General features: G+C 42.3%; 1 protein-coding gene across 11 annotated transcripts in view; it reads left to right on the top strand.

Moving 5' to 3' along the window:
* The window catches only part of UTRN (utrophin), a 910,930-nt gene that overhangs the window by 664,067 nt on the left and 230,200 nt on the right, over positions 1-16,663 (top strand). For all 11 annotated transcript variants that reach the window (XM_040350827.1, XM_040350824.1, XM_040350828.1 and 8 more), the window contains one exon: positions 13,132-13,261. In XM_040350827.1, the coding sequence (XP_040206761.1) occupies positions 13,132-13,261 (130 nt within the window). The remainder of the gene's footprint in view (positions 1-13,131; positions 13,262-16,663) is intronic.

Genomic DNA, 16,663 nt, shown 5'->3' with positions numbered 1-16,663 from the left:
GTGGCTGCTTAGCCGCTTTGATTGTTATTACAAGAAATCAGACCGTTGGCTCTATAAACGGTACCAGGGCGTCACCCAGGTACAACTACTTAAGGGGTAAGTTCACCTTTACATAAAAATTTATCAGGTGAACTTACACAGAAACCCTCCTCACCCCCTCAGTCCCTCTGTCCTGGATCACCTGCTAAGAGAAATCTGGTCGCGGCCTGAGCCGTCAAGTCCCCCACAGCTTAATCTCCAAAACATACCTCATCAGGAAGTATGTTTAGGAGCATTCTAATTGGTCGACACTGTCACATGAGCGGCGCTGACCAATCAGAACCCGCGTAGCTCGTCCTGTCACCACAGGTCAAAGAGGAGAGAGTAGCAGGGATTTCAAGTCCCCGGACCAGTACAGCGTGATATGATCGCCGGACTGCAGGTCAGCGGGACCGGGTGCAATGGGAAGGGGGTCCAGTGTAAATTCACCTTACAGATTTTCTGTAATGGTGAACTTACACTTTAAGCGAAATGACGCATAGGTAAAGAGTAACTCCACTCTGGGTGATCTCTGTACATTACAGGGATTTTAACAAACTTTGTTGCAGATTCCTACCTTTTGTTATTTTGTGTTTCTCTGGGTCCATGTGGAAAGTGTATCTAATGGGAGGGGTTTCATAATTTAGCTGCTGCACTTGCAGGGCTCTAATCAGGAAAATTGCAGGGTCTGCATCCCTTTAGACATGATTTCCTATTGGGAGTATCTCACCAAAAATTACCTTTTTGTTGTAGGGGATGCCAGAAATCTGACTTGTATCTTAGTGCAGACTGGAAAAATCAGTGAGCCAATCACACAAGCAGTTATGTTTCTGGGAGGGGGTTCTGTACACATTCTTAGCCAGATTCAGAGAGAGCGCTGCATCTTTAAGGCGGCGTAGCGTATCGTATTTACGCTACTCCGCCTTAAGTCAGAGAGGCAAGTACTGTATTCACAAAGCACTTGCCTCCTAACTTACGGCGGCGTAGCGTAAATGGGGCCGGCGTAAGCGCGCCTAATTCAAATGAGGATGGGGGGGCATGTTTTATGTAAATTACTCGTGACCCGACATGATTGACGTTTTTTACGAACAGCGCATTGCTCCAAAGTATGCCGCAAGGACGTATTGGTTTCGACGTGAACGTAAATTACGTCCAGCCCCATTCACGGACGACTTACGCAAACAACGTAAAATTTTTAAATTTCGACGCGGGAACGATGGCCATACTTAACATTGGCTACACCACCTAGGGGGCAGCTTTATCTTTACGCGGCGTATCTCTTACGTAAACGGCATATCTTTACTGCGACGGGCGCACGCACGTTCGTGAATCGGCGTATCTAGTCATTTACATATTCTACGCCAAACTCAACGGAAGCGCCACCTAGCGGCCAGCCTAAAAATTACACTTTAAAATACGGCGGCGTAGGAGACTTACGCCGCTCGTATCTTAGCCTAATTTAAATTTAGGACGGCGTAGATTCAGAGTTATGTCAGCGTATCTACTGATAAGCCGGCGTAAATCTTTCTGAATCCAGCTATCTGTGTACAGAAAACCTCCAGGTAGCCATATTGCTATTCATTTTACAGAAAATTACAGAGCTGCAGATTGAAAGGGAAAGGGAAGGTAATCTTTAATAACATTCAATTAAAATCTGCATCAAAGTTTAAATCCTTTCATTGTACATAGATCACTCAGAGGAGAATGTTTTTTTCTCAACAAAAGAAGAAGTTAAGCTTTAGGCCCCATTCACGCAGTCGGCCCTCAAAGATTCGCCAGTTCGTTTTTCAGGCGGATCTGAGCGGGCCACCCATTAACTTGTATGGGCAGGCAGATGTCAGCAGATATGTGTCCGCTGACACCCGACTGTCATCCTATCTGACAAGATCTTCTGAAACCAGACGTCCAGCGGATCTGATTGGATGGGATCCACTGTCCATTTTCATCCGATCTTCCCATAGAGAACAGCAGGGCTTTGACAGGTCCATCCCTGCACAGTGAGCAGAGATGGACCTGTCATCCGCCTGCTCAGCGGGGATCAACAGAGCTGAGCGGATCCGCCCCCTGTGAAATGGGCCTTAATGTAGTCGGCTTTTATTTATGTAAAACCTTTATCCCAAAAGGAAAACAACTGTAACTGCTTAGAAAGTGTTATCTGGAGTTTGTTGTGTTACTGAAGGAAAAAAAAAAACATAAAAAAAAAGAAAGCCACCACATTTAAGATTTAGTAAGCTACAATATACTACTGTTTTGGTTCTGGGTTTAATACAGCTTTAAACGGTTTTACCACTGGCCAATTAATTTGAAGTTAGCTTTATTTTATTTTAATGTGGGAATATGATGTTGCTGATGCTGTCTTTGAAAATCAGCAATTACAGTTTAAGGCATCTCCCAAGCAATTTACCGGGTTGAGGTTTTCTCCATGTTTCTATCAAAGCCACTTTGAAATGGCCCTCTCCCCAACCCAATGACAGTCCTTATCTTCTCATGTTCTTTTTTGGCAACAGCTTCAAGGCTATTAATCTTGAAAATTAGCCTTGAAAATGCCCCCCCCCCCCCCCCCAACCCAAGCAGGGTCACTCGTCCATACTTCTATACAAGAACTGTAATGATATCCTGAGAATGTCTCACAATTCATATGTATTGAATTATCACAATAATAATGCTAAAAAAACTGATCTACAGTCATTTCAGTTATAGTTTGTTCTATATAAATATTTGAACTGAGAAGGTGGTGGTATTTTGTGATTGCCATATGCTTCCTTTTCCTTTACAGGTATATTTATAGCCATGCCTGAAAGCATACTTCATTATGTGAGTTCAAAAGCTAGCGGCAGTGGCTTCTTTGCTGTAGGCAGTAGCAGTGAGTCATAGAAGTATTAAAAAGTCTAAAAACATACATTTTTAAATAGAATTGTCACCTACTTATAGCCCAAGCTGCAGTATTTTGTAACTTAAATAATCCATATTCTAACTTTTTTCTTTTTTTTTTTCTCTGTATAATTTTTTAGCTTAAAGGGATTGTAAAGGCAGAAGGTTTTTTTTTTTTTTTATCTTAATGCATTCTATGCATTAGGATAAAAAAACCTTCTGTGTTCAGCAGTCCTACTAATACTTACCTGAGCCTCATCTCGGCCCAGCGATGTGCACAAGTGCCTTGGCCTCTCCCTCCTGATTGGCTGAGACACAGCAGCGGCGCTATTGACTTCCTCTGATGTCAATCAAAGTCAGTTAGCCAATCAGGAGAGAGAGGGGCGAGGCCGAAACATGGCCCTGAATGGACACGCAGAGCTGCTATTTGGCTTGGCACTTGACAGGAGGGAGGTGCCAGGAGAGTCAGAGAGGGCCCCTGAAAGAGGAGGATCGAGGCTGCTCTGTGAAAAACCAACTGCACAGAGCAGGCAAGTATAATATGTTTGTTATTTTTAATGAAACTTTACAATCACTTTACAAAAAATAATGTGGAACTGTATAGAGAGCATTCAAAGTACCCCTGTCATTATGGAAATCATTATGGAAACCAGTGAAATATTGCAAAGCCACTCTTTTGGTCCACCTACCTATAACATAGCTATAACAAGCGATATCACATTCCAGTAATTATTTATTTAAAGATGTTCTCTGCTCCAAACTATAACGTATTGCTTCCAAAGATAGTTTCCCATCATGCATGAGTAGAACATGTTTGCCTAAGCCATCTATAAGCTGACAAATCACAGTACCCAAATTCAGAGTAACAATCCTTTTCTTCTACTGTTGATCAAATCTCTTAGGCCTCGTACACACCAGCGGATCTGTCCGCTGAAAACGGTCTGCCGGACCGTTTTCAGCGGACATGTCCGCTGCGTCCGCTGCCGGATTTCTGTCTGATGGTTGTACACACCATTAGACAGAAATCCGCTCGGAAACGATACACGGTGACGTGGCCGCGCCATCGCCGCGACGTGCGCGGCCCTGGAAGGTCAATGCTTCCATGAATGCGTCGAATCACTTTGACGCATGCGAGGGCTTTTGGCCGATCGGACATGTCCGGTGAGTCTGTACAGACGACCGAACATGTCCGACGGACAGGCTTCCAGCGGACATGTTTCTTAGCATGCTAAGAAACATTTGTTCGCTGCAAACTGTCCGATCCGCCGGACAATTGTCCGGTCGGCCGTACACACGACCGAACATGTCTGCTGAAACTGGTCCATCGGACCAGTTTCAGCGGACATGTTCGGTCGTGTGTACGGGGCCTCACACAACCATTTAGTTACTCACATGAGAAATAGTCCCAGCCCCTAACAATCTTCTGTCTGCTTGTGAGTAACTCCTCAATAATAACAAAAGAAAGCACAGATTGGCATCAATCCTCGTCTTTATCAACACCCTAAGGCCGGGTACACACGGGCAAACATGTACGATGAAACCGGTCCGTCGGACCGTTTTCACCGTACATGTCTGCCCAGGGACTTCTGTACGATGGCTGTACTAACCATCGTACAGAAGTCCGCGCGTAAACAATACGCGGGGCGTGTCCGTGCCGTCGCCGCGACGATGACGCGGCGACGTGGGCGGGCCTGCCTTTTAAATGCTTCCACGCATGCGTCAAAGTCATTCGACGCATGCGAGGGACGGCGGGCGCTCGGACATGTACGGTAGGTCTGTACTGACGACCATACATGTCCGAGCGGGCAGGATTCCAGCGGACGGTTTTAAAACAAGTCCAGGAATATTTGCCCCCTGGGAAAAGGCCCGGCGGGCAAATGTTTGCTGGAATTCTGCCCGCTCGCGCCTACACATGACCGAACATGTATGCTGAAACTGGTCCGCGAACCAGTTTCAGCATACATGTTTGGTCGTGTGTACGGGGCCTAAAAGATAGATGAAGGATGGATGACCGCACTCCAAAAACCGTACAGGTTGTCTTTTATTAAATGAACAGCAAATACATCACCAGATCAAAACAACAGGAACAGGGGAACAGCCGACGTTTCGCACAAAATCAGTGCTTATTCATGGCTTCATTTAATAAAAGACAGCCTGTACGGTTTTTGGAGTGCGGCCATCCATCCATCATCTATCTTTTATGCTTGCCTAGTGCACTGCCAGCACCCTTGGAATCCTGTAACAGCGTGTGACCGTATAGTAGACCCACCTGGAGCGGTGACTTTCTTTCTTTTATCAACACCCTCTTTTCAACTCCACCATATAATTCAATATACTACTAGGACAGTTGGTAGTTGAAGTGCAAAGCAATCAGTGGTCAGTAGTTGATGGCAGTTTAGCTCCAGTCACTTCTTCACTACGGAACTGCTGTTTTAATTGCAATGAACATACAAAAGAATCTTGGTCGCACATTTTAACCACATTTAAAAAAAATAATAATAGTGAGTTCATATTCAGTACAGGCACTATTTAGGCAATTTTGTTTTATTGGGTGTCTGAAGTTCAGTTTTAAGAACCTGGAAGACAATTAGAACTCTAAAACTCCTTTAAATAATTTCTAATTGCAGTAATATGTTTGGAAGAGATCAGGTCATTTGAAACGGGTTGCTCTTTAGCACTACACAGCAAAGCACATGTTTTTGTACTGGTTTAAATTAGCGGGTTTTGACAGGTATCCGCTCCCCCTGAAAGGTGTCAAATGTAGCGGGGGGGGGGGGGGGGTCCGAACACTTTTGTGTGGAACTCTGCTTTAAGTAGGATAAACATCACACTTGGTATTATGCTTGATTCAGTAAGAAGATTTGGAAACTATCCACTGTTGACAGATGTAAAAAGACCCCCAATAAAGAACTTTCAAATTTAGCATCAATACTATACTAGCATTATATATTTTTTAACTCTATACTTTATTTATTTTTATATTTTTCATGCTTGAATTTTGAGAGGATTGGTTGTCTAAAAAATGTAATTGAACATAAATTGAATTATGTACTGTTCAGTTTAGTCAATCTCATTAAGACTCTTAGACCCCTTTCACACTGAGGCGCTTTTCAGGCATTTTAGGGTTAAAACAGCACATGTAAAGCACCTAAAAAGCGCCTCTCATGCCTCCCCAGTGTGAAAGTCCTGCAAGCAGCATCTTTGGGGCGATTTGGGAGCAGTGTATACAAAACTCCCTGCCCATTGAAATGAATGGGCAGTGCAGCTGGGGCGCTTTTAACCCTTTCTTCGGGCCACTAGCGGGGGTTAAAAGCGCCCAACTAGTGGCAGAAAATAACAGTGCTTTACAGCTAACGCCGGGCGCTTTCAGTGTGAAAGTAGCCTTAAAGTGATTGTAAAGCTTAGTTTTTAAAAAAAAATTAAATAACAAACATGTCATACTTACCTCCATTGTGCAGTTTGTTTTGCACAGAGCGGCCCCGATCCGTGACTTCTGCGGTCCCTCGGTGGCTCTCGCGGCTCCTCCCCACATCAGATAACCCCCTAGGAGAAGCGCTCTCCTGTGGGGTTACGTTGCATGCGTGCTCCTGAGTCCAGCATTTGTCAGAAACATTGGGCTTTAGGTATAGGCATACTAACGGTACACAATTGTGCCACAAACACGAATGTAGTGATGTACTACAAGGAATTTCAGCTCTTAAGCACCACCCTTTAGGCCCCTTCTGCTAATTTTGTGTTTGGTGAGCATTGATTCCGAGCATGCATGTTTGTACTTTTGACTTTTGTGTGACGGATTTGTGTACTGACCCTCAGAAAATCTGACAACATACCGTTGTCCGCCAAAAATTTACTAGCATGTCATCCAACATTTGATGGCCGAAAGTTGGACAACAATTGTCAAAAGGAGGGTACTGACAGTAAGAATTTAGGACAACAGTCTGTCAACAGACAATCCCCTGCCAACAATTGTATTGTGTGTACGAGGCTTAAGAGCAGAAAAACGTCCAAAAACACCTAGGTGTGAACAAAGCCTAATACACTTTTACACATTTTAGCAGAATGTTAATAAGATGAGAAGAAACAAAAAAAAAAACACAAACAAACACAGCCATGGGTAATTAAATGTGTGTGGTTAGTGAGATAAGGCAGGGAGAGGGCTATATCATATTATCATTCTTCTGAGTAGTTTTGAAAACATTCATGTCTTCCATAGTGTGGTCTGGTTGGGAGAAATTATGTCCCACAGATGTGTGGAAGTCATCTTTTAGTGGGTTTTCTGTATAGTGAGGTGTGAAGCTTGTCATCCCTGGTGGATACTGTAGTGTCTGGGAAATTGACGTGTGTTTTAATAGTCCATTGTTTGATTTATTGGTGGGTGAAACGTGTTGATCAATGAGTAAAAAAAAGTTTTTCACCTTCTATTGATATGATGAAAATATCATCAATAAGTATATATATTGCTTTTAAAGTGGTTGTAAACCCTGAAAAAAAAATAACCTGCAGGACAAAGGCATAATGAGCTAGTATGCATTGCATACTAGCTCATTATGGAATACTTACCTTAGATCGAAGCTGTTGCAACTGTCCCCGCACACCCCTGTGACTGGCGACATATTATTTCTGGGTTTGCAACCTCTGACGCTGTGATTGGCCGGAGCCATGATGGCTGACACCACGATGGGGTACTATTCCTCCTACTGATACCAATGATGGGGTACTATTCCTTTCAGTGATCCCAATGATAGGTCACCATTCCATCCACTGTCACCAAAGATGTGGCACTATTTCTCCCACTGATACAATGAGCCACTATTCTTCCTCAAACCAATGATGGGGCATTGTTTACTTTCACTGACACCTGGGGCATTTTATACTCCCACTGACCATAGTCTGGCCCCCCTAAATCCTGAAGGACATTAAACTGGCCCTTTGTTTAGAAGGTTTGGAGACCCATGTTTTAGATAATCATAATTTAAAGGAGAGCTTAAGTTGGAATATAAATCCCCTGTAAACGTATTTGAAGTTAAAGGGCTAGATACAGGTAGGGGCGCGCATAGTTACGGCGGCACAGCGTATCGTATTTACGATACGCCGCCATAAGTTAGAGAGGCAAGTGCTGTATTCACAAAGCACTTGCCTTCTAAGTTACGGTGGCGTAGCGTAAATGGGGCCGGCGTAAGCGCGCGTAATTCAAATGTGGATGAGGGGGCGTGTTTTATGTTAATTCTTGGTGACCCGACGTGATTGACGTTTTTCCCGAACGGCGCATGCGCCGTCCGTGGAATTTCCCAGTGTGCATTGCTCCAAAGTATGCCGCAAAGGCGTCATTGGTTTCAACGTGAACGTAAATTACGTCCAGCCCTATTCGCGAACGACTTACGCAAACAATGTAAAAAATTCAAATTTTGACGCGGGAATGGCGGCCATACTTAAAATTACGTGCGCCTACTAATAGCAGGAGTAACCTTATGCCGAAAAAGCCTAACGTAAACGACGTAAAAAAATTGCGACGGTGTACGTAAATTTGTGAATCGGAGTACCTAGGTCATTTGCATATTCTACGCTGAAAACGACAGAAGCACCACCTAGCGGCCAGCGTAAATATGCACCCTAAGATACGACGATATAAGAGACTTTCTGAATACAGAAAGAATATACGCCGGCGCAGATTTTAATTTACGCGGCGTATCTATAGATACGCCGGCGTAAATTCTCTCTGAATCTAGCCCATAGTATTTACACTTGGTGTTTTCTTTTTTTGTGAGCTGCAATAAAACCTGCATCCTGAAAGTTGTATATGTGGCTGCTTTCTCTTCAGCTGTGTAGGTCTCTAATTTTTGATGTGGAATATGTGGTGCTGGGCAGAGTATCTGTATGTAATGGATATTTTATTCTTTGGACCTAACAGAAGCATGATATTGCCTGCTATATATTTTTTCCTTGTATTGCATAGAGGTACATTCAAACCCCTATCAGGTTATTATTTGCTATTCATATGTTGCTGGGAAGATTACCCTTAAAGTGGATGTAAAGTTGTAGTGATGACAATCACTGGTATTCCTTCTGTTATAGCAAGCTATACAATGTGTTTTTTTTCTTAATTATGAAGCTAAATACCTTAGATCACAGCAACGTTGTGCGGCAACTTGACCTCCCACCACCTTCCCCGGTTTGAAGACTACAGCAGGAGGGGCTGCGATTCCCCTCTGATGTCAGCCAGGAGGTCAAGTAGGTGAGGTATTTGGCTTCATAATTACAAAAAAAGCACACATACTGTACTATATAGCTTGCTATAACAGAGGGGCTACCAGTAATATAGCTCCTCTGTAAACCTGTAAAAAAGTGAGAATGGGCTAATATGTCTCAGCAATAGAGACTGGGGGTAGAAAGATGGCATAGGAAACTACAAATTGCCTAAATTCATTTTATTTTTTAATTTTAATTTTTTATGTTGGGTAAAACAATTCCTTCAATCTTATAGATAGCAGTTTGGTTGGAGTTTTCTTTTAAAATAACAATTTCCATTTAAGCTACCATACAGTCAGAGACAGCTGCGCTATAATTATTTAGTTGACATTATTAAATTACCATTTTTGGTTTATCCACCAGTAATGTATAGTCATTATTTATAATTGCCAGATGTTTAGCTAGGTAATGATGGTGAAAATTCTGATTTTTTTTTTTAGCTTTCTCTCAACAAAAGGCTGGCTTTTGTAGTCTGAGCTTCAAAAATAAATAACAGTCCTTTTCTGACATTCAATTATATACAGAACCTTTCTCTCAGCCTGATAGCAAAGTGACAGATCACTGACCAATATGTCTGTCCAATTTTTCTGTTATTCTGTGGCCCAGTGTTGTAGTTGAGTATTTGTATAGCCTGTTGAAATACCATAGTCCTAAAGATGTGGAAATTCATGAATTTTATCAGACACTGTGGGCCAGATTCACAAAAGAGATACGACGGCGTATTTCCTGATACACCGTCGTAACTCTGTGATCCGCCGGTCCTAACTATGCGGCTGATTCATAGAATCAGTTACGCATAGATAGCCCTAATATCCGACAGGTGTAATTGACTTACACCGTCGGATCTTAGGATGCAATTCTAGGCCGGCCGCTAGGTGGCAAGGCCATTGCGGTCAGCGTAGAATATGCAAATGACTAGTTACGGCGATTCACGAACGTCCGCGATGCCCGTCGATCTAAATTTATGTAGTTTCCGTAGCGATACGCGTCGTAAAGTTAGGGCTGCCTCCTAGGTGTTCTAAGCAATGTTAAGTATGGCCGTCGTTCCCGCGTCGAAATTTAAAAAATCACGTCGTTTGCGTAAGTCGTCCGTGAATGGCGCTGGACGCCATTTACGTTAATGTCAAACCAATGACGTCCGTGCGACGTCATTTAGCGCAATGCACGTCGGGTAATTTTCCCGATGGAGCATGCCCAGTATGTTCGGCGCAGGAATGCGCCTAATTTAAATGGTGCCCTCCCCATTTGAATTAGGCGGGCTTGCGCCGAGCGGAATTACGTTACACCGCCGCAAGTTTACAGGTAAGAGCTTTGTGAATCAGGCACTTATGCTGTAAACCTGCGGCGGTGTAACGTAAATCAGATACGTTACGCTGCCGCGGAGCAACGTAAATGTACCTGAATCTGGCCCTTAGCTATTAAAAGTAATGGTAGAAATGTAACATACATTTGCAAGTTAAAGCCATCCAACACCATAGTAACGATTCTGCAAGTGTAATCTAATTAACCTGAGAGCAAAGCTTCTCATGATGATCCCCTAGTCAACACCAGCAGTATATTCTGTGAGAGATTTATACTTGCTGAAAGAAACTGTAGACTTATTGTGCTCTGTCACTTCCTCTTTGTAGCCTACTCCAGTATGATATGAGTGGTCTTCACTGCCAGTTGCTGTCAGGCTCTTAGTTGAGCATGGCTATGATTTTCTGAACAATGGTATGGAAGTTATACCCCATATAGTAAAAAACAAAAATTGCAATAATCTTACCAAGGGGTTGCATAGATTTTACATTGATTGCTTGACTCACTTCAGTACAGTTTGAATGGAATATTACCAGGACATTGCTAGGGCATTGCTAAGTGAGGCCTAGTCATTACTGCTTATCTTCACCATCACATGATTATACTTTTTCTCTGATTCATACCCCCTTACTTGATCATCCTCTCTCCTGATGCAGTAGCTCTGAGCTCAGCATTTGAGGGCTCACTCCTGTGATGGAAGAGGTGAGCAGAAACAACTAGGCCTCACTTAACAAAGGCCTAGCAATGCTCTTGGAGTATTAAAGCCAGGATTCAGGAAGTATGTACACCTATAGCAAGGGGCATTATTCAACTTTAGTCAGAGCTGCACAGTTTGTTTTAAGCTACAGATGCCCCTTATCTGCATAGGCAGTTTTTTGATAAAGGTAACCTAACCCTTTAAAGTGGTTTTGGCTTCCTTTAGAAAGGCTTGTATTCTCTTTGTCATCCCTGATAGTCTCCGTAAAGGAGAATCAGCTTCACTCTCCACAATTCCTAGATGTCTCAGACAGATCATCATTCAAGCTTATGGTCTAAAACCGGAGGTCCACCCGTTTTTTGTTTTTTTTTCTTAAAGCCAGCAGCTACAAATACTGCAGCTGCTGACTTTTAAAAAATGGACACTTACCTGTCCAGCGCGCCCGAAATGTCAGCAGACGAGGCTGAGCAATTGCTCGGTCCTCGGCTGCTTCCGCCGCCATCCTCGGTGAGGGAATCAGGAAGTGAAGCCTTGCTGCTTCACTGCCGATTCCCTACTGCGCATGCGCGAGGATGGTGGCACACCGTCACTGGTCCCCACACTCTCCTGGGAACAGTGTTTCCCAGAAGACAGCAGGGGGGGGGGGTGACGTCATGAGGGGACTGCTGCGGGAGTCAGAACCCGGAAGTGGTGCAAATACCTGTATCTGCACCCCCCTCCCCCTGAAAGGTGCCAAATGTGACACCGGAGGGGGGAGGGATCCAAAAAGCGGAGGTTCACTTTTTCTGACTAGGTGCACTCTACCAGGTGTGTGAGTGATCTTTGGCTATCCAGCCTTCAATAACTGTTTCCCAAATTTGTGAGGCAGTGTGGGATAGGGTGTATACAGCACAGTTCTACTTCAAACTGGACCACTAATAAATAATAATTTATTTAGTTTAATAAGAATAAGCTCTGTGGATTATATGTGGACTTTTTTGTGCACCAAGTAGATAGGACTGTGTAAAGAACGGATTTATTAGACTTACTCATTGAAGGGAAACCTGTACTGAGAAAATATGTAGACAACTGCCGTATTTCTGACTTCTCGTTCCTGAATTGATAGTTTCTTGGCTCTTCTGCCAATCAAATGGCTTATTTTTTTTTAGTTTCTGACCCAGAACAAGTTTGTAGAGCTTTGACTTTCCTCTGACTACATGACTCGTATAACATGTTGGAGACAACCTAAGAAATATTTTCAGAGGCAGGTCAGCAATGAAAGCCTTGATATTTATTTCAGTACAGGTATCCTTAAAAAGTGTATGTGCTATTGATTTTTTGCCATTTGATAGCACATTTTTTTTATGTCGTGTGTCAATAGCACACAGTCTGTTCATGGCAATTCTGGCTTGTTGATTAACAGGTCTATTTTGTCCAGCTCAGTGAGGCTGATTTGTAAGGTCTACAGATTAATCCTGTTATTAACCATGCTGTGCTTGGTGTACCCTGAATAACATCAGATATTAACTAAACCTATATTATGTCCCATTAAACAACTCACATGGAATATTCATTTACATCCATCTTTTCAGAAATATGCCATTGAATGTAATTGCCTAAAGAGTTGTGCATGATTTCCCTGCAATGAATCTATGCATATATAATACTTAAGCAATAGCTAGTGACTTTAGAATTGTACATAAGCACACTTTTTAGATTTACTTCAAAGTGAAACTGTGTCTGTGCAGAAACTGCATGTGCACTCAGTAAAAGTAGCTGGTGATCCTGGATAGTGCCTGAACTAACTGGAGAGAAAGGCAAATTAAGACATCTTCAGGGAATGCTGTGATCTCTGTGAGATGTATTAAGTTTGGACTATGCTGCACTTACTCATTACTTAGCATACATATATTTAACTTAAAAAAATTATCTGATGTTAGGTCAGCTTTAAAGTGTAATGGTGCCAGATACTATGTATAACTATAAAAAATATGCATTTTAAAATGTGTTTTTTGTTGTAGGTCTTGAAACGGGAATTGAAAGATAAAGAACAGACAGTCCTGAATTCCATAGAACAAGCACGGATTTTTATTTCTGAGCAGCCTATTGAAGGCCCCGAAGAACCAAGACGGAACTTACTCCCTAAAACAGGTGACTTCATTTATTGTTCTTTAACTTTATTTTTTCTAAAAAATAAATACTGTTAGATTTACTCTTTGATTGAGGAAATAATTAGCCTGTCAAAGATTTTACGAGAACAGTAAATTTAGAGTGGCATCATGGACAATTTCCAGATGTATTGAACCTCTTGTAACATTATACTTTCACCTTACTGTGATTTATGCCTGTAGATGCATTATCAGAAGTGATCTTTCAGGAATGAAAGAGCTTAAATCTTGTTGGTATACAGTGACGGTCCTTCTCTGCTTTAGCACTCAATCACACCCATGTTATCGGTACAATGAACTGTTACTTGCACTGTTCATATCAGTCTATGTATTGCAGACTCAGTAGTTTTCAAGTAAAGCAAATGTCACTTGTGCAATACATGTCATTTCTCCTATTTACAGTATTTGTCTAATTCCTGTTCAAGGATTAAGTAATAAATTAACGCTAAAGGGAAGGTAATTGATATATATTAATTAACTACTAAATAACATGAAGGAATGTGTCCCAACAGCCTGAAATTACTATTCTATATGGTATATAAATTGGGGGCCTGGGTGAGCTGTTTGCTTTAATTTCTGGGACCAGTCTTTGTTTATCCTGTGAGTAAGAAGAACAGGATTGAGTTGCATTTTTGCATGGGGGTGGAAGAAAATGGTATAAAAAGATTATAGGTGAGAGAAGACTGTATACAGTATGTAAAAAGTAGGGTAATTTGATATATTCAAACAAAAACAACCATATAAATGTTAAATTTTATTAACATAAAATCATGTGTTAAAACAAAAACAGTCCTCCGTTGCATGGATGGTAAAACAACACTCAGCTGACCTAATGAAGGGCCACGCCCCGATACGCGTTGTCATGACTACAGCCTAAACATCTCAAACATCCCTCCATTCTGCCACCCCCTGCTTGTCTTGCATCCTGAGCCTCAAGCATAGCCTTGATACTGGTCCGTCTGAGCCAATCATCATCCTTAGCTCCAAGCCTAGTTTTGGGCTTAGCTTCCTGGTCTTGTCTGACGTCACGCCCGGAAAGTTCTCAGCAAACATCGGAGCAAGCTAACTGTTTTGGTCGGGGTGATTTTTTTCCCCCAGAGCTAGCCGGCTGTTTCACTGGGCATCCATTTGGCTTTTCACTCCACAATCCATGTGGATGTGTTCCCCCCTCGTGTCAACTATGGGTTTATTACAGAGGACCCACAAGGCTTCTATCCACTGCAGTATACCTTCTCGCCACTCGGCGGACTGCACGCCTGTAAAGGTATTACCATCATATTGCTAAGCAAACTGAGTGTTGTTTTACCATCCATGCAACGCAGGACTGTTTTCGTTTTAACACATGATTTTATGGCAATATTAAATTGATATTTTAACTATCTGATTGCCTTTCAATCCTTGTCTACAATAGACTTGACCCCATTATAGCGCTTTTAATATGTTTTGTTTTTGTTTGCATATGTTGTCACATCCCTCCTGATGTGTTCTCCCATATAGCTGCTTATTGGGATCTTGCAGGACTTTTTAGTGTCTCTCCCATTGTCACATAAATTTCTGGCGCCAGACTTTTTTTGTTGTTTTCTAATTTGATATATTAGATATATTTAGAATAAGGGATACTTAAACCCTGCAGCTGAAAAATATATTTCAAATTGCTATTAATAAAGGGCAACCTTTTCCTGCAGTCCTTATACCGTAAGTTTACTCCACAATGAAGACCATGCTTGCTATTGGTGCAGAATTTTTTCTGCAGCTTGAAAATGGATGTAACCAACATCCAATTTATTTTCACATAGAAAAGGAAACAGCTGTTTAAAGATGAACTCCAACCGCTATGCATACCTATAAGAAATGTGTACTTCTTTTGCCTTCAGTAGTCTGTGGAACCTATACACTTGATGAATAGGTTACCTTGTGACAGTCAGATTGCACATATTTCCTGTCTAGCCAACCAGTCCCCACAGCCTGCTTGATATGTGTGTGGTGACCAGGCCTCTTACTGACACTCTGTAGTAGTGCTGATGTTACCACATGCAGTAGGCAGATCAGGGCTTCAGGTGCTGCAGGATGAACACTGCCCAGCACTGTTCTGTCTCTAAAGCTGGCTATCAGTTGATTGAAAATTGGACCGGTTCTGCAGGGATGGCCACATTTTGATGCATGTATAGGCACTTTGATAGTACAAAAGTTTACTTTTATACAACTGCCATGTCAAATTTTCCCTGCTCAATCTGCACCGCAGGCTATAGCCTGTACCCCTCATCAGTGTATTTTGATGGTGTGGAAGTCCTCCCACTTTTAGAATGCAATAATAATACAATAATGCCTTGGGGAGAATTCCATCATTCACACATTCAACGTTGGGTCAGTTTTTTTTATTCAACTCACTGGTTGAATGAAAAAACTGACTAATGTATGGGCTGCCTCACTGTGCTAAGACTTTGTTTTTTTACTGACATCACAAGCACAACATTCTAAATATTAGATTAACCCCTTAACGCCCGCTGCACGACTATTTACGTCCGCACAATGGCACGGACAGGCAGAAGGACGAATATATACGTCCTTGCCTTTCCGCGGGTCGGGGGTCCGATCGGGACCCCCCGCTGCGTGCAGCGGGCGGCTATTCGTTTATAGCCGCTCCGTCGCGATCGCTCCCCGGAGCTGAAGAACGGGGAGAGCCGTATGTAAACTCGGCTTCCCCGTGCTTCACTGTGGCGGTGCATCGATCGTGTCATCCCCTTTATAGGGGAGACACAATCGATGACGTCAGACCTACAGCCACACCCCCCTACTGTTGTAAACACACACTAGGTGAAGCCTAACATGTTCAGCGCCCCCTGTGGTTAACTCCCAAACTGCAATTGTCATTTTCACAATAAAGAATGCAATTTAAATGCATTTTTGCTGTGAAAATGACAATGGTCCCAAAAATGTGTCAAAATTGTCCGAAGTGTCCGCCATAATGTCGTAGTCACGAAAAAAATCGCTGATAGCCGCCATTAGTAGTAAAAAAAAAAAAAATTAATAAAAATGCAATAAAAATATCCCCTATATTGTAAACGCTATAAATTTTGCGCAAACCAATCGATAAACGCTTATTGCGATTTTTTTTTACCAAAAATAGGTAGAAGAATACGTATCCACCTAAACTGAGGAAATTTTTTTTTTTTAATATATATGTTTTTGGGGGATATTTATTACAGCAAAAAGTAAAAAATATTGCATTTTTTTCAAAATTGTCGCTCTATTTTTGTTTATAGCGCAAAAAATTAAAACTGCAGAGGTGATCAAATACCACCAAAAGAAAGCTCTATTTGTGGGGAAAAAAGGACGTCAATTTTGTTTGGGAGCCATGTCGCACGAGCGCGCAATTGTCTGTTAA

The sequence above is a fragment of the Rana temporaria genome, chromosome 4, assembly GCF_905171775.1.
Source record: "Rana temporaria chromosome 4, aRanTem1.1, whole genome shotgun sequence".
In the NCBI taxonomy this organism is placed as follows: domain Eukaryota; kingdom Metazoa; phylum Chordata; class Amphibia; order Anura; family Ranidae; genus Rana; species Rana temporaria.
The sequence above is the reverse complement of the archived record's forward strand: the minus strand, read 5'-3'. Positions and strand labels throughout refer to the sequence as shown.